At 36.4% G+C, this 24,488-nt stretch overlaps 4 protein-coding genes across 8 annotated transcripts; 1 reads left to right on the top strand and 3 right to left on the bottom strand.

Annotated features, from left to right (window-relative positions):
- The first annotated feature begins 241 nt into the window (after window positions 1-241).
- LOC18599352 (uncharacterized) lies at window positions 242-5,595 on the top strand. Its single transcript, XM_007029286.3, has 4 exons — window positions 242-700; window positions 1,267-2,095; window positions 3,573-3,739; window positions 5,052-5,595. Exons 1-4 carry the CDS (start codon window positions 510-512, stop codon window positions 5,257-5,259), a joined length of 1,395 nt encoding a protein of 464 aa, XP_007029348.2. The 5' UTR covers window positions 242-509; the 3' UTR covers window positions 5,260-5,595.
- A 975-nt stretch (window positions 5,596-6,570) lies between these two features.
- LOC18599351 (Late embryogenesis abundant (LEA) hydroxyproline-rich glycoprotein family) lies at window positions 6,571-7,607 on the bottom strand. Its single transcript, XM_007029285.3, has one exon. The coding sequence runs from the start codon at window positions 7,461-7,463 to the stop codon at window positions 6,717-6,719; it is 747 nt and encodes a 248-aa protein (XP_007029347.2). The 5' UTR covers window positions 7,464-7,607; the 3' UTR covers window positions 6,571-6,716.
- A 2,665-nt stretch (window positions 7,608-10,272) lies between these two features.
- On the bottom strand, window positions 10,273-18,418 carry LOC18599349 (GroES-like zinc-binding dehydrogenase family protein). Of its 4 annotated transcripts, none has more exons than XR_016026309.1 (11): window positions 18,189-18,418; window positions 17,929-18,065; window positions 17,352-17,389; window positions 16,688-17,010; window positions 16,336-16,418; window positions 16,158-16,233; window positions 16,009-16,070; window positions 15,599-15,694; window positions 15,318-15,479; window positions 13,469-13,681; window positions 10,273-12,327 (listed from the first exon to the last, which is right to left on the bottom strand). XR_016026309.1 is itself a non-coding variant. In XM_007029282.3 (10 exons), the coding sequence occupies exons 1-10, from the start codon at window positions 18,229-18,231 to the stop codon at window positions 13,565-13,567; spliced, it is 1,137 nt and encodes a 378-aa protein (XP_007029344.1). In that variant the 5' UTR covers window positions 18,232-18,418; the 3' UTR covers window positions 13,331-13,564. The 4 variants fall into 4 exon arrangements, 2 of the variants coding, with proteins under 2 accessions (XP_007029344.1, XP_088662457.1); XR_016026308.1 differs by lacking the exon at window positions 10,273-12,327 and adding an exon at window positions 12,443-12,743; XM_007029282.3 differs by lacking the exon at window positions 10,273-12,327 and having other exon boundaries at window positions 13,331-13,681.
- A 1,061-nt stretch (window positions 18,419-19,479) lies between these two features.
- Window positions 19,480-21,593, bottom strand: LOC18599348 (oxoglutarate-dependent flavonoid 7-O-demethylase 1-like). Of its 2 annotated transcripts, none has more exons than XM_007029280.3 (4): window positions 21,302-21,593; window positions 20,695-20,936; window positions 20,248-20,572; window positions 19,480-20,113 (listed from the first exon to the last, which is right to left on the bottom strand). In XM_007029280.3, the coding sequence occupies exons 1-4, from the start codon at window positions 21,554-21,556 to the stop codon at window positions 19,847-19,849; spliced, it is 1,089 nt and encodes a 362-aa protein (XP_007029342.3). In that variant the 5' UTR covers window positions 21,557-21,593; the 3' UTR covers window positions 19,480-19,846. The 2 variants fall into 2 exon arrangements, with proteins under 2 accessions (XP_007029342.3, XP_088662458.1); XM_088806332.1 differs by having other exon boundaries at window positions 21,313-21,445.
- Between the last annotated feature and the right edge of the window lie 2,895 nt (window positions 21,594-24,488).

Raw genomic sequence — 24,488 nt, 5'->3', positions numbered from 1 at the left:
ATCAAGGTGAGTTTTATTTCTTTATGGATGAAAGAGTCAATATAATATATGCACAGATGTATGCATGGGCTTAGATCTCTCTTTTTTATGAGTTTAATGCAATAAAAACAAGTTTTGAGCTTACTTAATCTTATTTTATAGAATAAATATGTCTTTTAAGTGAAAAATATAAAATTATAACATTTATCCTGAGCTATAATTAATTTTATTTTTTTCTGATTGAAATTCTTTAACAAAGTGGAAAATAATGTAATGTACAAAGAAAAGATTCCACAACAATGGAAGCTGTTGAAGGGGATTTACGTAATTATCCCAGACAGACTTTCCTTGGTTTTTCACTCACATTCTCTACCCTCTTTCTCTCTGTCTCCATCATCACATCTTAGTAGCCTAATAGTACTTAACAATTTTTATCTTTCGTTATATTTGTAAATTAAGTATAAATTAGGGGAAAAAGAAGAAGAAGTAATATTACCCGAAGTTTGGATTTTGGGTTTGGGATACCTGGCATGAATTATCAAGGCAATCGGGAGGAGGAGGTGGAAGCGGCGAAGAAGAGATGCCGAGTGTTGATAGAGAAAATAGACTCTTTGGGCATCACCATCACCCAACCTTGCAAGCACACCCTCTCCAAGTTGGCCCATTCCGAGCTCTCTTTTCTCTCTCGCTTTCCCAATCCAACCTCTTCTCAACCTCTCAGGTTCTACTCCTCCTCCTTTCTTTAATTGCATTAATTTTTCATATTCTTATTACTAATATTCAGCTCTTTGATATGTCCTTTTTTTTTTTTTAGTTTCAAAGTAAGTGCCTTTGCAGTTTGCATGCTAAAATAAATGCCAATATTATATTCTTGATTGTTGCTTTTGCTGTTTATGTTTTTACTTCCTCAAAAGTTGCAGATATTGAAAGCTAAAAAATGGTAAAAACATGTAGAAGCTTATTTGATGAAAATGAGTAGGTGATCACATACATTGTTACATAAAATCCTGCATCTTATTATTCACAAAATAAAAAATTTACTTTTTATTTATTCAAAAATGGTATATTTACTTTTGTATCTAAATAATCCTCTTTTTTTAAAAAAAAATTTTGCTTTGTGGCTTTGAGAACCAAATTAAAAAGATAAATAGCAAAAGCAACAATCAAAGAGTATCTTAAAACGTGAAAACCAAGTAGTAAAAATGGAAAAAGTAACAATTATGCATAGCATTAATAATAAGCTAAAAATTAACAAAGGATTTCATTGTCTTGTGTTGGAATGAACAGTGTCAACATTGGGCACCTGGAAGCCATTGTCCACATTCTTCAACAACCTTTTATAACTGCAGTTTCCCGTGTTTGCAAGCCACTTCCACTTCCATTTTCAAATACCAATAAAAACGATTCTTCTTCTTCTTCTTCCAATCCCATCCATGTCCATATTGTATGTACTCTCAATAAAAACCCAGTTTGGATTATTGTTTCTGATAGAAACCCAAACTACATTTCTTGGTATCCAAGGAAGAAAACCAAGGGTTTTAAGTCTAGAATTCAACAAGTCCTTGATGCAGCGCAGTCCACCAACACCTTAAGACCTTTCTCTATTGTCCTCTTCTTTTCGAATGGACTCACCAACTTTATTCATCAGAAGCTCCAGGATGAATTTGGGGCCTCCAAGCTAGCACTGGAGTTCTCTGATTTTGATTTCTGTGAGGAATTTGAAGGTGAATGGATTAATGTAATTCTGAGGTCGTATAAGGAGGCATGTATACTTGAAATTAAGGTTGATCGTGTTGTGGATGATGTGGCGAGTTCTGAACACCGGACAAAAGATCCGTTAGTGAATGTTTTGCCTCCTGAGTGTCAAGGAGGCAATGCGTATCTAAACTTAGGCTTAGGCAATTCTTTTTCTGCTCTTGTTTCACAAATGAAAAAGGTGGGATCCACGAAGGTGGAGGATTTTCCTGGTGAGGATGATTTTGTAAACTTTGATACAACAGCTTTGATAGCTCTTGTATCAGGAATCAGCAATGGTTGTGCAGAGGAACTTTTGAATAAGCCAGAGGTTGAACTGCGGCATAGGTTCAAGGGAAATTATGAATTTGTGATTGCACAGGTAAAATTTTCATTCAACTTATATTCTTCCTACTGCTTCATGGCACATAATTTTAAGAATCTTGATGATGCAAATTGATCCATATTAATAACATAAAATCTTTGCCTTCTGTCTTTGCATTTCCCCATGAAAGTTAGATAGCCTAAAATAGTTTCTAGGCATGAATTCTAGGTTGAAATCTATGTTTCTTGAAGGTTCAATATGTGTGTGTATAAAATGTCTGATGAAAATTTTGTTTATTTGTGGAGTAAAGTTTGCTAATCACTTGTTTGCACTTGTTCATGTGTTGGGCGATACATTGTTTTAAAGATGAGGAATGACTGAGGAACATTTCTTGTGAAATTAAGTACAACTGTAGGAGTTGGCTCACTGTGGCAATGTCAGATCGTTAAATCTCCTCACCCCACCCAACCCATTAAATGATAAGGTTAAAGAAAATATTCAATTTTCTTGTTGACCTCTAGCCTCTAGGTGAAGCATGTCTCCATTTGGACAAAAGAAGAAAGCATTCTCGCACTTTCTCTGTCCATCTTTTCCACAACTATTAGTTATTAGTAATGGCAGACTCTTCACTCATGGTTTCCATGGTTAAAGAATATACTTATCTTTGGAAATCTGAGGCTGCTTCTATGAGCCTTTCATCTCTAAACATTGAAGGAGATAGGTTTGTTCCAATTGAAAGTTCCCATGGAAGTCATTGGACTGGCAAGTCTTATCCCATGTAATACCTATCCTGCAATCATGTTACAGTTGATTTCCTTGTTAACTTAGTAAGCTTGTATCTGGTTTGGGAATTCTTCTTCTTTACCAATTTGCATTTATGGTAGTAATTCAAATTACTGCTCTGAGCAATGGAATAATTCCAGTATCTTTCATATCTTTGTCTTCTTTGCATCACAAAATCTTGTACCTTTGGCATGCTAAATTATCCATGTGTTTTCCTACTGAGTTGTGCTAATTAGGTATTCAAAAGATATCCAGGATATTATTTTCTGCTGCTCTGCAGAATTTTAAGCAACCAGAATTGTCATTTTCAGCCCCTAATTTGTCATCAATCTTAACCTCACCTACCCCAATGAATTAGCAGTTGCTTACTGCCTTTCCTACCAAAATTACAGACCCTATATAACCTAGTTCATTAAATTGTAGCCTGGTGTAAATAACCTAGTTCTTTAAATTATAGCCCACAATTAATACAAAAACCATGTGGGCCGGTGCTGATATATGCTACATTACTGTCTGGGTCTTACTCAACGTATCTCCCCTAACTGCCTTCCCACAAAGAGGGTAAAGAAAAAGTGATTTCGATTGGTAAGCCTAAATTTTCCATTTTTCTTTGAATAGACATTTTGGACTTTATGATGCTGACTTTTCACTATGTTATCGTTAACATAGACATAATTTGTTTTTATGCCTTTTGAAGGGTAATTTATATTAGACTTAGATCAGTTGGAGTAAGGTTTGTACCTCTTGCCAGGCAATGTCTGAAATTCAGAACCCAATACATGGAGGCCTGAGTGCTGCCATAGCTGGAAAGAGAGGCATTATATGTGAAAGTGTTCTTTCAGAGTTCAAGGAGTTAGTATTGATGTGTGGAGGAGCTAACGAGAAGAGCAGAGCTGATCAGCTACTGAAATGCCTCCTGTGAGTTTTCTGATTACTGTTACTAATATATTGCAAAGTAGGGAAAGCAATTGGCATATTGTGCTTGTCATCAATTGGAGGGTCTTTGATGGCATGATCTCTGTCTTTCTAATTTTGTTTTTATGTGAAATGATCGCCAAAAGATTTCATTTTTTTCCTTTTTATTTATCATTTCAACCCTCCCAGGCTAACAGGTAATCTATAGGTTCCCATAATTGTTCAAATGTTAATCATAAATCCCAGTAAGATTTGATATCACAAATCTTTGAGAAAAATGTTTTAGAAATTGAATCCTTTAATGAATATAATTTGTTGGGTCAAGTTTAGTTATTAGTAAGAGTAACAAACTGGCTTGTTTTACTAGTGCCTTAATGCCATCCAAATAAATTAAGACTATACAGTCAGTAGTGTTTCTTCATTGACATTCTTACTGGGATTTATGATTAAGACAAGCAGTATCTGATTCATTCCATTTTCCCTTGCTTTACTGCTAGAAATTACATAAACCTGATTTGAAATCAGATGTAATCATTTCTATGGCTAACAATTCTACTTGCTGAAGTTAAGTCTTTATTTTGTATCAATTTGGATTTACTGTAAGGATAACGTGGGCTGAGAAATCAAGGATTTAGAGAGCTACTTAGGGCAGTCCTCATACTGTGATAGTACACGTCAAAGTAGGAGGAATGGTTCCTTATGAAGGGTTTACTTTGATGGTAATCTGATGTGAGTTTAAGGATTTAACTAGGGGATGGGGTATTTAGGTTGTCGTAGCAAATCAAACTAGCACGAAATCTGGTTTCAAATATGAAATCTTAATTAAAGCGGCAGAGATATCAATAAAGAAGAAAAATACTTAGAATTACACCTAGGTTTCTCTAGGAGTCATATCTAAGGTTTATTGATTTAGATTTGCAAAGTGCAACAGTGCTGGAAAAAAAAACTCAGGAAATAGTTCTCTTTTCATGAAATAAGTTACAAGCGTTATATCTAGGGCTATAACAATCTTATTCCTACAACCAAAATTGACTTAAAGGAACTCCTAAACCATGAGAAAAGCATATACACATAAGTAAAACTTAAAGTGCAACCCTTAGACTCAAAATCTTTAAGCAATTCTAGAATTGCGAGATCTCCCAATGCTTAAAAATATGGGGAACAGGATAAACTAAAACCAAACAAACTTCTATCCCTTGAGAAACTTAAAACGTGAACTAAATCTGTATAGATCAAATAAAGATCCTAATTCCAGATTTTCTTGGATTTAGAATTTGACTTTTCTCAACATTTTTGTATGTGTGAACTGTAACAGGATTGTGCGAGATAGCCCTTCGGAACGACTTATGGGCCTACCAACTACAAGAAAGCTAGCACTGAAAAACAAGATTGTGTTTGGAACTGGTGATTACTGGCATGCTCCGACTTTGACTGCAAATATGGCATTTGTGAGAGCAGTTGCTCAGACTGCGATGTCTTTGTTTACCATTGAGCATAGACCACGGGCATTAACTGGTAACTAGCCATAGTAACCAGTGAGGCATGCTGGTCAGAGGAAGTCCATTTTTGGTTAAAGTGTTCCAGGGCTATCTGTACAGTTGTCAGCTGTCTTGTATATAGTAGAGCAAACTCACATTTTCACTTACAGTTGGCTGTTTCAATTAATGAAAGTTATATTTGGAGAACATATTAACGAAAGATGACCTCTGATAGCCCATCAGATAGAGACTGATAGATTTTAACAAATTGCCAATACAGACATTAGCCTTTTATGTTATTATCATTGTCTCATGTTATGGTTGGCCACGGAAGAAGCTTCGAAATTTGCACTAATAATTTACAAAGCCCTTTTAGTTGCACACTTGCCCATTGCTTCACATGTTTCAGATATCTGGCAGAACATGCTGGTTAGCAAGCTCATGCATCATGATCACACTCCATTATTTCTCACACTTAAGTAACTCCTGGATGTGTTGTCACTTGTCATGCACCTTGCCTGTTGGAGGAACAAGTTTGAGTTTGTTACATGTTAATAATTAATGTAAGAATGGCAGTAGTATGGTGTGTATCATAAAAAAAATGTGGGAACCTCTAAAATAATGTCAATGTGCCTATTTGTTGTCTTACTAAGTTAATCGCCAATAAATATGACTAGTATGAATGTGTTTTTCCTGTGTGTTTGGCTTTTCATTTGATAATTAACAGACGGGACACAGGGATCGATGATCCCTATATTATACGAAATATTTCAGTTCGTTAATTATTTCTATTAACGAAATGCTTACTTCATTACGAAACAGACGTCCTAGTGTTATACCATGTGAAGCTTAAATTTTGTTTTGACATCCTTACTTTATGTTTTGGTTATTGAATATTGATGCATATAAACTTTAGTAAAGTAATTCAGGCACCAATTTAGATGATATCTAAGAATTTATTACCATTTACAATTTTGTACTCTTACAAGGCAGGGATGCCGAAATTGAAGGCAATTGTTGATGAATTATAACTAAACCCTAAGCTGAGCTAGAATTAAATCTTTGATTGACTTTTCACTGACTTGCGGTACTACTTTACCGAGCCTAGTCCTTTAACATTCTCGAGATGAAAAAATATACCAGGATGATTTCTGCTTGTGGTTTGTCAAAGGGAAATCAGGTTGGTAGCCTACTTACACTGTGATAGAAGAGCAATCCCTTTAACCATTTTTATTTTCTCATTTAGTTAATTTTCGTTTATGCCTAGCCTCAAGTGGGGGGTTGATTCTCAGAAGAAATTTTTTTCATAAAAACACCCATAAATCTAAACTGATGTATTTCTGCAAATAGCTTGAATGATATCAATACAGTGCCAAAAGCCAATAACAATTTTCACACAAAGTACAAATAGTTAAGAAAAAAAGGCAAAGACCTTCCCCATCAGAAAACTGGGAAGCTGAAGAATAATAAGTACTTATAAAATAAGCTTAAGAGAAAAGAATTTAAAGCTTCAATCTAAATTTGCAGTTACTAGCTTTAATGCTGATGATATTGTTAGCAGATAAACTATCAACCACCAACTTGCAGTCTCCCAAGATCCTGACCTTCCTCATCTTTAACTTCCCTAGTTTGATTGCTACAGGGGCATCAACCTTAAGGTCCAGGGGTATCTGTCCTGTTTGCTGCTGCTCTTGCAGGGCTGACATCAAAGTGCTTCCAGCCTCTGTTTGTCCTGTTAACACCACGTCCAACTTTGTTATGTTCTGGTGACCTTGGTAGAACTTCGGCAATGACCCTTGACACAGCTTTGAGTTTGTATACCACACGCTTAATCGCCCTCCTTGCTCGTAGTATATTCCGATTTTCTTGTTGGGGTTATTAGCTGTGATCTTGACGTCGAATTTGGCATACAAGGTCATATCAAAGTTGAGCCTCAAATCACTTATTCTCAGGCTGTCAATAGAGTATTTGGGTAGTTTTGGGCGGAAGGCAAGGTAGAGAATGCCAACAGTGGCACCAAGGACTATCAAGAGGAGGACAATGAGGCTAATTGTCCAACATATGCACTTGCAACAACAGCTCCTCTTCTTTGGTGGCCTTTTGTGAATCACAGGAATGGTACGTTGTGGCAGTCGATGCTGAACCGGACTACCTTTTTCCGATGTAGCAGAGCCAGGAGGCACCAAAGGCACTGTCGGAGCTGGTGCTTCAACATCCACCACAGGATGAATTTTCTGCTGCTCTGTCATAACTATTCTTTAATGTTTTCTTTCCTCAAACAGGTTTCAACACTACTAATATGAGAAAGCCATGGCAATGCATTGGAAGCGTCATAATATATAACAACAATTTGACTTTGGTTCCTTATTTGACTTGCCTTTCAACCTAGACATGTGCTTCTGTGGTATGTCTTGATTTGTCCTTTAAAGGAGGAGAAACTTCTGGGTTTCAAAAGTCTAACCTGCTTAACCTAACAACAACATATACAAAAGCAAAGCATATGGGGTAGTTCAGCTAAAGTAACAAGAAAGCACCCTTTGTTCCTTGTAGGTAACACTCATTTTACTCAAACCCCTCTTTTATAAGGCTTTACAAAGTGCATTACAAGCCTGTTAGATGTTTGTAGTTGGGGCTTGCCCATTCCGGGAACGATCCAAGCTTTGTAAAGTGACGTTTTACAAGATTTTGTTTAAATTTAGACAAAAAATTTGAATAATTTTTCTCACCTTCGTTCATAAGAAAGTGGCCAAGGGAAAGAGAGAAAGGAAGAGAATGGCATTCGTATATCACACAGCACCTCAGGAACAGAATATATTCTGCGAATACTTACAAACTCAACCGCATTGCTATGTCCTAGATTTGTTTAGGTGACTTCTTCACTTAATAGAGGAAGCAATTATAAGGGAAATTCAGCATCTCAAGAACCATTTGTTGCAGCCAATGTCGTTTTCCATGTCTACCCAGTCAATCTTTACAGAGATATTTTATAAGGGAAATTCAGTTTTCATACAATGTAATATGGGCAGCCAAAAGTCCACACCCAAAATAAGACCTGTGATAACTTGCCCTGTTTTAGGCCTTACAAGAGCCCACATCCTTTCCTTAATGCTTAGGCAACCATTAGCATTTGAGATAAGGGAGCGCATGGCTTTAACCAATTAAAGGCAGGAAATGTGTTGAGCTTGGCTTCTCAAGGTACATTTATGTCTTGATTGCTAAGATTCACACTTGTTGAAACACCTGCAGCAATATTTCAACTTACCAAGTGGATATCAAGGAGATCTAAGCACATAGTATGACTTATAGGTCAGAGAGCTGGAAGCTCTCCAGGTCTCTGATCTACCTTTTATATATATATATTTACCTTAACATAAATTTGGAACTTAGTGTTTTAAACTTTAAAATATGTCTTTTAGAAGGCATTATGCTTTTATGCTCGCAGGCAGCTCACAACTCTTAACAGAGGCACAAAGATTGACAGATGAGCGAATCTATTTTTTCCTTTTATAAGCCATAGATAATTTCATTACCCTCCCTATAAAACAATTCCATCCAACCCTACACAGAGCTTCATGCTCACAATCCCACTCCTTATACGAAACATTACATCCTAATACTATATCATCAATTTACAATCCAACTTCCTGTACAACCCCAACAAAACCGCAGCTGCTCACTCAAGAAAATCCATAACTACCTGCTGTACACTCTCCCAATCAGCCATACCCAAAGCAGGCAGGGGATGAAGCAAAAACCATCACTAAAAGATAACTAGCACCCAAGCATACACCAAAAAGACCATCCTCCACAATGTTTTTTCTGTGGCCAGCCCTATTTGATTTCAATAATTATGGATAGTGGCTGATAATTTTCATTTATATGCAGGGTTTCAAGGTTGAAACAAACATTGTGCTGCCAACAAACATTATGGATTATTTTCATTTCACCAACATTAAACATCTGGTTTTGCATTCACAGCAAGATCCAATTAGTCTGAAAACTCAAGGAAAATTAGGTTGCTTAAGAGCTAGAATTTGAAGTTATTCTATTGTCAGTGAACAGCAGCTTATCACTCACTTTACACTGCAAGCTAAGTCTATTTAGGTACTAACCAGTTTATCGTAGAAAAACATATTTCACAGAAAAAGAAAATTAAAACATTTTACTGCATAAAACCATTCAAGTAGCTGTTGTCTGATTCTTGCTGGAGGTACTTTAAAACTGAAAATTTTTAAATGATTGTTATTCAGAAAAATAATTTCACTTAAAATGATTGAGAATTATGATAGAGATGGTGGCTGCCTAAAATGCTTCCGCAGGTGTGTGAAACTTCATGTTAAGTCGATGAAAATGCAAGGTCAGAAAGGAGCACTTTTATTACCTAGCTGAGTTATTTTCAATTATCTTGTGTATTATGCCTTAATAACTCCCTTTAGAGTATTGTAGAAATGCAAGGTCAGCTGTTTTTTCCTGGTTTAGAGTATTGTAGAAATACACAAGTAATTTTATTTCTCTCTGGTGGATTTAATCTGTATACCATTACTGTCATCATTTATGATTGTTCACTATGAGATTATTTTATTTGCAGATTGTTAGGCATGCTGAGAGTTGGAATTTCTCTGCACTGGAAGCAGTTGGTCAGATATTCACCCCTGGTTTCGGAAGGCCAAATGATTGAGCATAATATATAGACCACGAGAAATCAAGTTGCTATATATGTAATTATCAGTTGCTGGTAGGATTTCCAAAGTAGAGCTTAAATTATTTCATTTGTTTGCAATTTTGGTTAGGTACTGCTTCTTGCTCATCATTAATGGCGACCTCCCACTACCATTTGTTCTGATATATATCGACCACGAGCTCTATATATATTTGCCTCTACATAATTGAAAGCTTAGCTTCATGCGATTGCCATCCTAGCTAAAAATGATTCATCATCTTCTATAGATGCACAGCAACAAGCAACAATGAGTTGCAGTTGAATATTGTGTCAGAGTACCAAATTTTACTCCAATATTCAAGCAGATAGAATCAATTTAAGAAATAAATCCAAAGTAGTTGATAATCAATGGTAATAACATTCTAATTTCAACTTACAGAAAAGATCTTTACAACTTCAAAGAAGAAAAGAAAAAGAATCAATTCTAGATCAAAAACAAAAGCGAAATTATTTGGATTAAATCTAGTCGAGTAGGTCCGGCAAATAATAGGAATTCATCGTGGCCAATGCCTTGTCTACGTCAGCAATCGGATCATTGTCGTTCATTCCCAGTAACTGCTCCATCTCCTTGAAAGAGTAATCAACAATCTGATTGTCGTCGTTGATCTCCCATAGCTGGTCCACATCCTTAATAGGGTCATCATCTTTTGATATTTCCTTCTCATGTGCATACAGTAGTTGATCAACTTCATAACTTCGTAGGTTTCCGTTATTAAAAACGGTGGATGACTGAGTTTGAATCTGATTGTCGTCGTTGATCTCCAATAGCTGATCCACCTCTTTAAAAGGGTCATCATCTAGTAGCTGATCAACTTCATAACTTGGTAGATTTCCATTATTGAAAACAGTAGATGACTGAATCTGAGACTGATATTCGTCTTGATGATGATGATTCTCATCTGAATGCGGCAACAATAATTTTCCGAACAACTCTTTCTCCCAAATAGAATCAGAATATTCATCATGTGGAGAACCAGAGGTGTCCTTGATCTTGCAGATAACCCATTCTTGGAACGTGTCTCCGGGAAGACGATACTCATGCATTAACCACCTAGTTTTGGTGGCATCCTTTCGACTTTTTTTCTCATCCTTGAACTCAAAAAAGTTAAGGGTTCTGACGAACCCTATTTCCTGTTGCTGCTCATCAAGTATAGGCTTCTCAGCGGTTGAAGACCTCCAATATCCACCACTGTCTCCAACTCCTAGCGTTTCATCGTAATGATGACTTTCCATTTGCATTCTTCTTGGAAATCCTCTGACGGTGGGTGAAGATGAATCTCTGGTTGCTTTTCAAGAAGGGAAGACCATTCCCGTTGTTCACATCAAAAAAGACACTTGGTTTGGTGGAATAGATGTCTGCAAAACCAATCACGTACTGCAAATCACCTAAACTGCTCATTGATTCACCAGAAATCAACATGGGGAGATAGTGAGAAACGATGTCTCGATCAGAAGGATCAAAAACCACGCCTAGGGAATACATTCTCAAGGTTTGATGAGAAGAGTGATGGCACTATTTCGCGGTATTTTAACGCTGGAAAAAAGAGTTACTGTTCGTAGTGCTTTTATAGGAAACCAGTAGTGTTTTAATAGGAAACAAGAGACCTGCCCTGCCAAGCTGCTTACGCCGCGTCTCTTTTACACTTTTTTTTTTTTAAATATTGCAGAGAAAAATGCACAGGCTTCCGGGATCCTACCGATAGGTAGTGAGTTTCCTATTATCTCCCCAAGTTTGATTGCTGGTGACGGCAGCAGCCACGTGGGGTTATTGGGCAATCTCATTCTCAGCTAATGCTTGTGACGTTTACTCCCACAAGCCTTTGCTTCTTTTTCAGCTCCCGCCAACTCCAACGGGAAAAGACCTACAAGGACTCCTGAAGGCGAAGGCGAAGGCGGATAGAGAAACCTTTTTTTAATGATAATCAAGAGAAGGTAATTATAGGGTACTTGAATATGCTTCAGTTTTTGTATTCTTCTGCTACTTTGCTGCCTCTGGGTTAATCAAATTTCCTGCCTTTCTTGAGCAGCTTTTGTAGGGTCTTTCTTGAATGAAATACAAAGTTAACTTTGAAAAAAGAGGTGTGCTTAACTTTTATGAGCACAAGGCCGACACAAAGAATGGAAAAGATGCTACCAAAACTAACTGGAATATGCATGAATATCGTCTCCCCGGCGATAGGTTCCCAGAAATGGTATATTTGCAAACTCAAAGGATGAATAGGTATCGGTTTGTCTTGACCAGATATTGATACAGGTTTGATGGTAACCTTCCTATTTCATATAATAGAATTCAACTAATATGGTGGAACTGGAAGAACCCTTTTGGAATGAGTATGGGCAATTGCAGCTTTCTGGTTCACCAAGTCAAGCCGATCCTTTGATTCTCTTTGGAACTGCAAGAACTTGATCAGATAATGAGTTGCAAAACTATTCTTTTTGTTTCGATTGCCATTCTAAATCTAAAGCTGCAAGTGAATTCTAAATCTAAAGCTGCAAGTGATAGCTAAATACATCTCAGAACACTTTCCTTCTCTCATATATCATGGGAAGTAAACACATAATATTTCTACTTTTAAATAACATAAATACACATTCTTACCCCTACCAAGCTTGTGGAATGTTTTACAGATGCACAACCCTGGGAAGAAAAGGTTTGTCTTGAAGCATTCAAGCCTCGCCTTTTATTCTCAAGACTCATTTTTATCCTTCTTAAAGTTTAAAATCTAGCATTAAACACTACAAATATAGCCACTGGTAATAATGCTAAGGATAGGCTGCGAAGTTCTTCATGGACTAATAAGATCTCCAACTGCACAAGTTGGAAAGTAATTAATAGGATAAGATTTATAAGAATTAGTGGGCCTCAAGATTGACATTTATAAAAGTTAATAATTTAATTAATTACAAATGGATATAACATAATAGTCATTTTTTTAATTACTTAATACTTAATATGTTTTAGCAAAAAATTCAGTTTTTTTAATAATAAGGAAGTTTAAAATAAAGAAATTCTTAATTTTTTAAACGTATGTCCTGCTAATTTCTTTCTACTTCTATCCCTCCAACTCTTTGTTCTTTTCTACTTGTTTCTTCTCCATTAACATTTAATTATTTAATAAAAAAGTAAAATGACACATTCAAAACCTTCTTACATTTTGGCATTTTACTCAAACATTAATATTATCTATAACGATGCCAATAAAATCTTTAGTTTCTATATCTTTTTTCCAATTGTTCTTTGACATTTTGTGCTATATATAATTTTGTGTTTTAAAAAAACAGATTTAAATGCTAGAAAAATGAGCATTTTAAGGAACGAAATTATACTTTGAAACTAACTAGGGAGGATAGTAATTAATTATGGAGGTTTTTTCCCCTTATTGTAAAGCATAACAGTAAGGATAAATGCTTGCATTTGAATATATGATGATAATATTAATATTCCAAAATAATGACATGGCAAAAAAAAAATGATGAGGTGGCAGTAAATTCAATCTCTCTCTCTCTCTCTCTCTCTCTCTTTATAAGTAGTACCTTCCCAGCTCCCACCAAGGTAAACAGCATAAAAAACAGAAGATCATTTTGCTTCCATATTTATTCATGCATACTTGTGAACCCCATATATGGAAACTACTTTGGCATGTGAATAACGCATCTCAGACACTTTCCTTCTCTCATGAGACTGAAAGCTTTGTTGATATCCTCAAATGGCAGATTATGTGTGATGAACTCATCTATCTGGATTTCCTGTGGAAATGAGTTATCAAGTCAACACATAATGTTTTCTTCTCTTACAAAACATAAACACATATCCTTAGTCCTAGCAGGTTTGTGGAATGTTATTGAAGATTTATAAGAATTAGTGGGCTTCAAGATTGACATTTAAAGTATCACCTTAGATGAGATACCCAATTGACCAACCATCACAACTAAATGTCCCTTTTTATGAGAAATCTTATTGGAGACTTAATTAACTTGTGTTCCTTCCATTGCTAATAGAATTCCCTTAGTATCATATATTAAGTAGCCGATAGACATGCATTATTATCGTTGCACATTCATTTGTGCAAAACATTGACTGCATGCATTTGAACAGTTCAGTCTAAATTTCTCTGCAAGTTCCTTTGACTTTTCTCAATCTATACAGTTTGTCAATTTAATGAGATCCTGGTTATATGATAGTAGACACACAAACATTACAGTAAGCCATTTCTTGTCAATTTAATGTGACTTTTCTCATTTACACAGTTTGTCAATTCGATGAGACCCTGGCTATATGATTGTAGACATACAGACATTACAGTAAGCCATATCTTGAGCACCGATGGACTAGAAAGTTTCATAATAGATGAACTTTTTGCTAATACAATCTTTTGATTTCATAACAAGTAGCGAATATTTTCTCTGAAGGACCAATTCTATTAAATAATCTTAAAGGCGGGTAAATTCCACTTATGGTCCCTAACTTTTTATTCCAGTTCCACTTGAGAAGCTAACCTCTGAATTTTCTAATTTGGATCCTTAACTTTCTAAAATGGTTCCATTTTGATCATTTCATGAAATTGTTTCGTTAAAATTGACATCATATTCATGTTGTAAATTATGTGATATGCCACGTGGACATTCCCTGGCATTCTGTGTGGACATTTTTCTCAGTTATTAATGGAATAATCTAACATAAGGACCAAAATGGAATCACATTAAAAGGTTAAGGACCCAAATGGAATAACTCAGAAGTTAGGGACTAAAGTGGAACTAGAATAAAGACCATGGATGGAGTTTCCCCTTAAAGGTCATGCAAAATAAAATTAAGGTATGGAGATTGAAGCAAGGGGTTCCTTTTCAAAGGGCTATCCATATAAGAAAAAAGACCATAAAATTGCTCAGCTGTTTTCAACTTAAAAAAGGTTCAAGACCAAAAACTGAAATCACCAAAGTACTCATTCATTTATTTATGCTAAAATGTAATAATGTTGCTATCTCTTATTTGCTTTCTAATCCAAACCAGTAATTGCTCTACAGCCTTTGCTAATGCTAATTTAACCATTTCATTTGTCTTTTTTTGCCTTGTGCAATATTCTAAAACCATCTGATTGTAGGCAACACACATTTAAGTTAAAATTGAGTGCTTTAGGACTCATTCGAGCTATAAAGCTATACTATGCAAATCAAGGAACTTTCAGGCTATTATAGTAAGAGCTGTGTTGTATGTACAGGGAAGGGATATATGCCCTAAATTTCACTACTGATGAGATGTCTCGTACTTTAGAACCCAAAAAGTTAGCACAGTCCAAAAATTAAACTATTAAAGGAAAAAGCAACTAATTATGCTATTTGCAATAACTATGCATCAATCCACAGGAAGTTCTCCTGCAATTCTTACCTTGTTCATGTACTTCTCTACTAATGATGGAAGATCAGATTTAGGTTTCCATCCTCCAAATAGAGATCCTTTCAATGTTTTTCCCGAAAGGAATGCTGAATAGTGAGCTGCTATTTCAGGCTTCATTTTTGGTACACCAAGAGTAACTGTCAAACCCCAACCCTATGAGACAACAGAGGACTGGAAAGTTTCAGTTTTTTTGTTTTTTTGAAAGTTTCAGTTTGATGAATAAATCTTCTTTAAACAGAGAAGAATTAACAGATAATATGAAAAGAAATTACATCACAGCACGATTGCAATGCAGTAGCTACTGTTCCAGTATCACCTATGCATTCAAAGGAGTAATCTGTCCCTCCACCAGATAGGCGCTTAATAACCTGGATATTTTTTTTAGAAAAAAGAAACATAAATTGAATTTTAGTTTCCCATTGCATTGTCTAAGATTTCAATACTGCTTTCTTTTGTTTGTGTGTGCATGCATGGTTGAGCACACGGACAAGTATAAATCTATGCTTGTTTCTGCAGCAACCTTATACTGGCTAGCATAAGTCATGTAAGAGGCATAATCAGTGATGATGTTATCTTTCTATTGAGATCATTCAGCCTTTTGAATATCATTATATAATATGGATATATATTCAACAATATTATAAAAGAATTTTCTGATTTTTATTGCTCCTTGAATGAATACCTGCTGAATTGGTTCTTTACAATCCTTGGGGTTCAAAAATTCTGTGACTCCAAAAGCCTTTGCTGCAACCATAACAACACATCATTTTAGAGAATTTTCAACAGCACAGAACTCAAAACCCATAACTTGGAGTGCAATATTTATACTACCTTTTTCATACTTTTCAGGATTAGTCTCAACACCAATTATTTGAGATGCTCCCCTAAGTTTGGCACCTTGTGCAACCTAATCATAGAAGCTTTGTAATAATTTATCAAAATGGATCAAATATGGCTGACAGATCATTACAGCACTGAGCTTGTCACTAAGCATTCTACTTATACTTACAGCAAGGCCTACAGTTCCAAGACCAAAAATCACCACAGTTGATCCTTTAGATATATCAGCAACATTCCAAGCTGCACCAAGACCTAAAACCAAAGCTTTGACTGTCAAGTCTAGTCAACTATAATTGAGAATTACATCTACTGAGACAAACTTATATTGCTCAAGAATATATAAGTTAGCTAAGGAAAGTAGGAAACCCATGGAACCCCAAAAATTTTAGTACTTTCTTTCCAGCATTAGCTCTTTGTAAAGGTTTCAACATATATTCATACTACTGCATCCGTTAAACAGAAACATAGAAACAGAGAGCTGCATGCTGAGTTCTGCAATATCATACTAAAAGTTCTTTTACCTGCAGCTACTCCACAACTTAGTAGGCATATTTTCTCCAGAGGTGCATGTGGACTGACTTTGACAGCACATCCAGAGTGCACAACTGTATATTCACTGAAACTTGAAACTGCACAGTAATGATAAACAGGTTCCCCTTTAACCGAGAAGCGTGTCCTCTGATCGCTGTGCATTACACCTCTTCTTTCCAAACCCAGGACTTGGCACATGTTACTTTTACCTGATGCACAGTGAATGCATGTCTTGCATTCTCCAGTGAATACTGTAAGCACATGGTCCCCCTCCACAAATTCAGTCACTCCCTTGCCCACACTCTCAACAATCCTGCAAAACACCACTAAACTATAATCCCACTTTCTTTTTCAACTGAGTAATGAGCATATGAAAGTCAATATAAACATAAAAAAAGAAAAAGTAATGCCATATACAGCAAGGATATCCTTATTTTTTTAAATCTCGAAAATTCTAGTGGCGTTCTAATTGACTCTACAGTTGCTGTGGCACATTATATGCGGTGCATTAAGCAGTAGTATATACAAATCTTTTTATCACGGTTTAATTAATTGTCTCCAACATTGGTTCAAACAGATAGAGCAAGGGCTTCAAGTTTAAATGAACAAGGGCTTGTAAAGAATAATTAAAACCAGAAAGGTTGCAGAACTGACCCTGATGCTTCATGGCCAAATATCCGAGGAAATATAGCCTGCAAATCAGCATGATCTGTTAGATATACAAGCCAATGTTAGAACAGAAATGGTAGAAAAAATTTTGAAGAACAGATAAGAAGAAGTGTCTCTGTGGATCAAAACTAATAGAACAAGAATTTGTTTCGCCAGCCACACTTTGAACGATCTTTTAAGAGAAAATACAATTAAGATTTAAACAGAAACTATATCAACATCATTGTTATGAAGAAGACATTGAGTCAACTAGAATATTTTTCCCCGCAAATTTCTTACTATTTGGAGAGTCAACTAGAATTTTTACCACCTAAATTTCTTTCTAGTTTGAGCTCTTATGATGGCATCTCATCCTTATTCATTGAACATGACATCAAATACATGAATAACTAATCTTTTTTTTTTCACTTTCTAATAAGGGGACTCCAATCTTATGCAAGGGAAAGTTAGGTAAGATAGAGAGGAAGGGAACACAATCAGAGTTAAACTATAAGAATAAAAAATGGGAAAAAAATTGGGACTAAAATTCTAATCTATAGAAGAAGAAGAAGAAAAAAAGCACCTGAGTTTCCCAAGCAGTAATGTCAGTGCGGCAAAGAGAGGTACAAACAACTTTGACCCTGATTTCATGAGGCTGAGGTGGGCTTACTTGCACTTCCTCCATCACCAGTTCCTTTCCAGCTTCCCATGCCACCATTGCTTTAATAACAAAATATAAATAAAAAGAAAAGTATTCAAACATCAATCAATCAAACCATAAATACAACAATTAAGAAAAGAAAGAGCAGAAAAAAAAAATGATTGATGGGTGTCAAGACTTACCTTTGCATGTTATCACATCGGGTTGTTTAGTGGAGGATGACATTTCTGCTGAAACCTTGGTTAATTTCAACTGTTTTTCCTTCGTTTTTTTTTAATGTTTTTGTTTTTCTTCTTTGTGTTAAAGTTTGAAGAAAGGAAGAAGAAGGGAGGAAGAACGAAGGTAGTTGGTGAAGAAGAGCAGCAGTTGGTAGGTGAGTTCTTGAGTGTTTCAGGTTATTTCACCCGGCCCCATTTTAATTGGGCTTTCTTCATTTTAGGGGAAAGCATGCCTCCTGGTTGACCGCACCTACCACAGGTAAGAGTTGGCTAGGGAATAGGGATGCAATGGGCCGAGACCGGTTGAGTTAAATTGGATTCATTTTGGTTTAGGAATGATTGGGTTTATTATTTAGGTTTGAATTTTTTTTTCGGATTATTTCATATTTTAGGATTTTTTTTTACCAAAATAAGAATAAATAGTTACCACCTCACGTCACTCCAGAATTAATGCTGAGAGACCAATATATGGTAGCTGTTGCTGTAGCATGACGGCATTGGTCATAAAAATCAAGCTTTGATTAAATTGTGTTATCCAAAAAACGGTTGATGAAAAATCAATTAGAATATCTCGACATACATTTAATGTTACGGATTACTTATTTACAATTGACTTAGTTTTTAACATTGATCTTTTGTTCCCGACACCAAATCCCTTTATCATGAATTTGTATTAACATTGAAATTCACTGCACAACATAAACATCGAATATGACTCCACCACCCTTATGATCTAATTATTATATACAAAAATAAATTATGTTAATGCCTCTATCAAATAAAATAATTTCAATATTATTGAGAAATTTTTTATCAATTGGTCCAATCTCTTGGTTTGATTTATTAACCATTTGGCCTCTTATTACAGCGCTGCTAACATTTGTACGATGCCTTAGCTTTAAATGCAAAGAGAGTCGAAGTGGGGAACAAAAGATAAAACTTCATGGTTTGTGCTTAGGACGGTGGAAGTTTGTATTGATCAGGATTCAAGAAGAAGGTGTGGTTAGCATTGACAGATGATGCGAGCCATAGCCAGGAATCATGGCTCCTGTACGAATGACTTCAACCCTGTCTGCTTTTCATCTTCATCTTCTAATTAATCATTGCGTTTTGGGAACCTTTGGATTGAAGTAGAGTCGAGGGCCACAGAGAATAAACTTTTGTTTGATGCAGTCCCAAATCTAAAAGTTCCATCAAAATCTACACCATTCTTATCACTTGAAGAACTCAATATATAGCAGAAACACCATAAAACTTTTAAGACTAAAACTCACTCTTTCGATTGATTTCAATAAAGTTTAATACAAAGTACAGTGCAAGACATGATCAAACAAGCCATTAATAATCGAGACCCAACTTATTTTTCTGGTAGAAACCTTACATAGGCAGCTAAGCTCTCATCTTAGATACAAACAAGCAACATTTATATCCACACTACACAAAGCTGCAATTGCGATTGAGAACAAACTCACCGCAATTGAGATTTTTTTATTGCTATTTCTATGATGTTTGGTTTTGCAATTGTCATCAGATGCAGCTCCAATTGCAATGCCAAATCTTATTACCAAACCACAACCGTATCAGCATGTAAACATATGTACGTAAGCAAGGAGTTTTGAATATCAAGCTGAGTTGTCTTGTCCATTTTGAATCCTCATATGGTCCAGATATGCTTTTCCACTGGGCTTACGAGAAGAGTAATCTTTGAAGTATTGCTCCACCCCCACCTTTCTAAATAATGGAGGGTTATCTGGATTTATCAGACTAGGTGCAGGCCCAACGTCAGCCCCATTTTTGGGATTGATGGAGAAGGTAATGGAGATTCTTTCCTTCTCTGCATTCGTAGAAACCTTGTGCTCAATGCTGTGATAAACCCCGTTGCTAAATATCTGTATCAACACAATTTTTTAAGACAATTAAGATAAAAGAAAAAAATGGTACAAAAATGACACTAATAGCTAGGGATTCTTATTATTTAATCCACTTATATATATATATTAGAATTTATAGAAGAGAGACAAACCTGCAAAATGTCTCCTACATTCACTATAAAGGCATCAGGGTTGATGTTGAGAGGAAACCAAAGTCCATCTTTCTTAATCTGAAGGCCATCCACTCCATTAACTTGGTGCAAGATGTTGATAAGGGTTATATCTGAGTGAGGAAAAAGGCCCATCACCAGCTCTGGTTTTGGACTGGGTGGATAATATGCCAATCTAACTGCTTGTATCCCATCATCAAAAAACTCCATCATCTCCTCTACATCAATTCCCAAAGCTTTTGCCATTGAACCAAGAAGTTTTGCTGCAATCTTTTGGAGTTCCAATAAGTAAGACTCCAAGGTGTTTCTGCACGAGATTATATATTAAAAGGTCAATTTATGTGAAGAGAGTATAAAATCTATCATATTAAAAGAGGCTTTTTTTTTTTTTATCAGATTCAATAAAGAGAGACAGACAGAGAGAATTACCTTAGGGATGAAGGGAGCTCTGGGAAGAGATGAGGCCTGCGTCTATGGACAGGGTTAGTAATTATATTCAAACTGTCAACCCAGTCCAGTTTTCCCCCTTCTCTGCTCCTGCATCCATACCCTTCCCAATCTCCTGCCCTCATCTTGTATTGCATTTTTTCTTCCAAGGGAAGCCTATAAAATTCTTCCACCTCATGTTTCAGTTTGTCCAACAGTGAAGAGCTAACTCCATGGTTCACCAACTGCAAAACCACTAAGTCTGAATATATTTTTCTTCACATACTCTTTTGTACTATTTTTTTTAATTTTTTTCTTCTAAAATAAATTACTTGTAGCTCTATTACCCGTATATGTATGTTCTAATTAACATATTTTTCCATATGATTATATCGAAAATTAATCCTTTTATATGCATTTAGTATAAACGAACTTCATATGGTAAACATGAAAAGGAAACTTAATTATGCACCTGGTCAAAAAATTCAAAAGAAAAAATCAAAGATCCTAACTCTTAAATGGAGTTTGGATGGAATCAATTAGCTTTTCCTCTTTTTCATGCATGTTTACATTTGATTAGCTAAGTTGCTAAAGCAGAATTGAGAAGAACCTGGAAGATACCCCAGTCTTTGCAAGTTGAGTGCAATTTCTCGAGTTCAAGGTCATTGTCATCATCTCCAGAAACCAAACGAGCCATGTCAATGGTTGGGATTGGTGGCGAAGGAGCAGTGAAAGAGAGGGAAAGGGGTTCTTGAACTAAACGAACATATTGTTGTGGGATAGTGATTATTGGCCCTTTGACGAGCTCTTGAACACTAACCATTAAAGGAGAGCTGCTAAAATCTTTTGGGTTTGATAATGCCATATTGCTAAATGCTGAAAGTGCCTCTACACATAGCCTAATTGGACAGTATTTATAAGGGAAAAAAAAGAGAGATTTTTTTTTTTTAAGCCCTTATAAATAACGTGTTTTTGTAAATAACTAACAAGATACTTTTAATTATTTTTAGTCATCAGAAAAGATTTTGAGAAAAAAATACCCTTAATGAGCCGTATTCGTTAGCGTATACTCTCAAACAGGCAAAAAATGGGAAAAAAAATAAATATGCAAAGATTAGCTGTGCAAAATACCGAAATTTTTTTTTCAAAGGTTGTGCAAAACAAAATAATGTTGCATGAGATAGGTTTTCATAGATTTGGAACATGACATTCAGATAATATGAGAAGAGAGATATTAAATCGAACGAGGAACAGGTCGTCATGAATGGAAAGCTTGGCTAATGATGTAAAACAAGAAATCGTTGATACGGTGGTGAATTGAAAGGAGAAAGATGTGAATCTAAAGCAGGAAATGGTCCTGTTATAGCAGGCCATATGTTAGATGGCTGTCGTAGGGCAGGGTTTAGAGTTTGTGAAAAGTCATGTTGGGAATGTATGACACGGCACCGCTCAGAGTTGGTGAGACGCCATGGAGGGAATCTGTGAGACACCAGAGTTAAGAGTTGGTGACACGCCATGGTGGGAATGTGTGACACGGCAGCGTTCAGAGTTGGTGAAACGCCATGGAGGGAATCTATGACACGTCAGATTAAGAGTTGGTGACACGGCATGGAGGAAATCTGTGACATGCCAGCGTTCAGGGTTAGTGAGACGCCATGGATTGAATCTGTGAGACGCCAGAGTTAAGAGTTGGTGACACGCCATGGAGGAAATCTGTGACACGCCAGAGTTCAGAGTTGGTGACATGCCATGGTCATGTTTAGAGTGTGTGACACGGCATTGCTTGAAAAGCTAACATGCCATGGTCATGGTTTAGAGTGCGTGACACGGTAGTGGTTGAGCAGCTGACACGTCATGGTTTGAAATAGAGAGAGAAAAAAAAAGCGGGCAGTTAACATGATAATCTTTTGGACTTCCACTGTATTAATTTCCCTTTTTCAGAATAAATAAGAATATTATAATGCCATTTTTCATTTTAAACAGTTATTATTCAGAATTCGTAATGTCTGTGTAATTCATTTCTCATTTTCGCCGGTACCGGAGTGTTTGAGAAGGCTCTTTGCAAGCGGAACGAAACCACAGCACCAACAAAAATGTCGGCCATGAATGAAGAGGTTAGTGAGTCTCAAATTCGCAACATTATTGTGTTTGTTAATTTTTTGGTTTTTTCCCGGGTTTGTTTGATATGTTCGGGTTTTTTTGTTTTGTTTTGTAAATGTTTAGACTGTGTTTTCTTGCTGGTTTGATGGTTGTTGTGGTTAAGCCGCAGTGGTTTTAGCGGTTTTGGGTGTTTATCGTGTGACGCCATTGTTATTATAATTAGTTATTAGCGTGTGACAGCATTTTACTTGATATGCATAGCGTGTGACAGCATTTTACTTGATATGCATGTCGTGTCACAGCATTTTACCTGTTATGCATGGCGTTTGACAGCATTTTACTTGATATGCATGGCGTGTCATAACGTTTAACTTGATATGCATGGTGTGTCACAACGTTTAACTTGTTTTGCATGACGTGTCACAACATTTTACTTGTTATGCATGGCGTGTCACAATATTTTGATTGCAATGCATGGCGTGTCACAATATTTATTCCTTATTTGTGTCTTCAGTGTACCTTGTTGCACATGACTGCTTAACTTACTGGTGTATGTGTGCCATATTTTGCAGATCCAGTGCAGACAGTATGAGGATCTTGATAGTTTGTTGATCGTGTCGAAGGAGAAGTGGGCTTTCAATGTCGTAATTAACACTCATTGTAAGTGGTCGCAGCTGCATTACATCACAAAAACTCTCCAACAGAAGGGGGAGTACAATCCAATTAAACGTACCTGCTTCGGAATGCTCCTGGACGTCTATCCACATGGGTACTTTTGCGTCGATTTCTTGCACAGCATCAGGATTCGTCGGATCACTGAGAGGCAATCAATGGACCATGAGCTATGATTTGCCATTTGCAAAAGCAAGGCGTGCCTATCAAAGCAGGAGTTCTGCCTCATCACCGGGCTGAAGTTTGGTCCAATGCCCGATGTGTTCAGACGACCGTACGAGGTTGCTGCGGATGGAATTCATGCAAGATACTGGAACGGGCAGGACAACGTTAAGCTGCAGGCTTTGCTTGATACCTTCCGCGGGGGTAACTTTCAGCTACCAGGAGACGCAACCAAGATGGTACTCGTCTTGATCGCGAATAACATTTTATTTGGTCAAGACTACCGTAGATGGGTGACGCCTTGGTTGCTGTCATTGGTGGAGGACATCGACGCTTGGAATGTCTTTTCATGAGGGCACTATGTTTGGAAGCTGACCTTGGACTACCTTTTGAAGGGGTTCGAAGTTCCTGACTTGAGCGTGACAAAGGAAACTCGGTTACGCTACAACATTTATGGATTCGCATGGGTGATACAGGTACTAAAACGTAAAATTTTTCAGCTTCCTTTCGAACAAAAAATTTATGGGTGCAGTCGTTTATGATTGACGGTCTAATAATGGTTACATTTGACATGCAGTTCTGGGCAATGAAGGCAATTTCGACCCTTCGAAAAATAGTTGCCCCCTCTGGTCTGAAAGACAACGTCCACCCACGAATGTGCAGATGATATTGCAATCAGAAGTCAAAAGACTTCTACAAGACAATTTAGAAGTTAGAGTCATCTGACCAAGTAAGTGAACAACTGTTAATTTTTGCGTATATTTGTAAAATAATTTTCCCTATTCGATAATGACAACATTTTATTTGTTTATTTGCAGTTGTGGGCACTGGAGACGTTGGAACCCACCGCAGATGAGGCCCTC

Source organism: Theobroma cacao, chromosome 5, assembly GCF_053813885.1.
Source record: "Theobroma cacao isolate CCN51 chromosome 5, ASM5381388v1, whole genome shotgun sequence".
Classification (NCBI taxonomy): Eukaryota; Viridiplantae; Streptophyta; class Magnoliopsida; order Malvales; family Malvaceae; genus Theobroma; species Theobroma cacao.
This window is presented reverse-complemented; position numbering and strand designations above follow the sequence as displayed.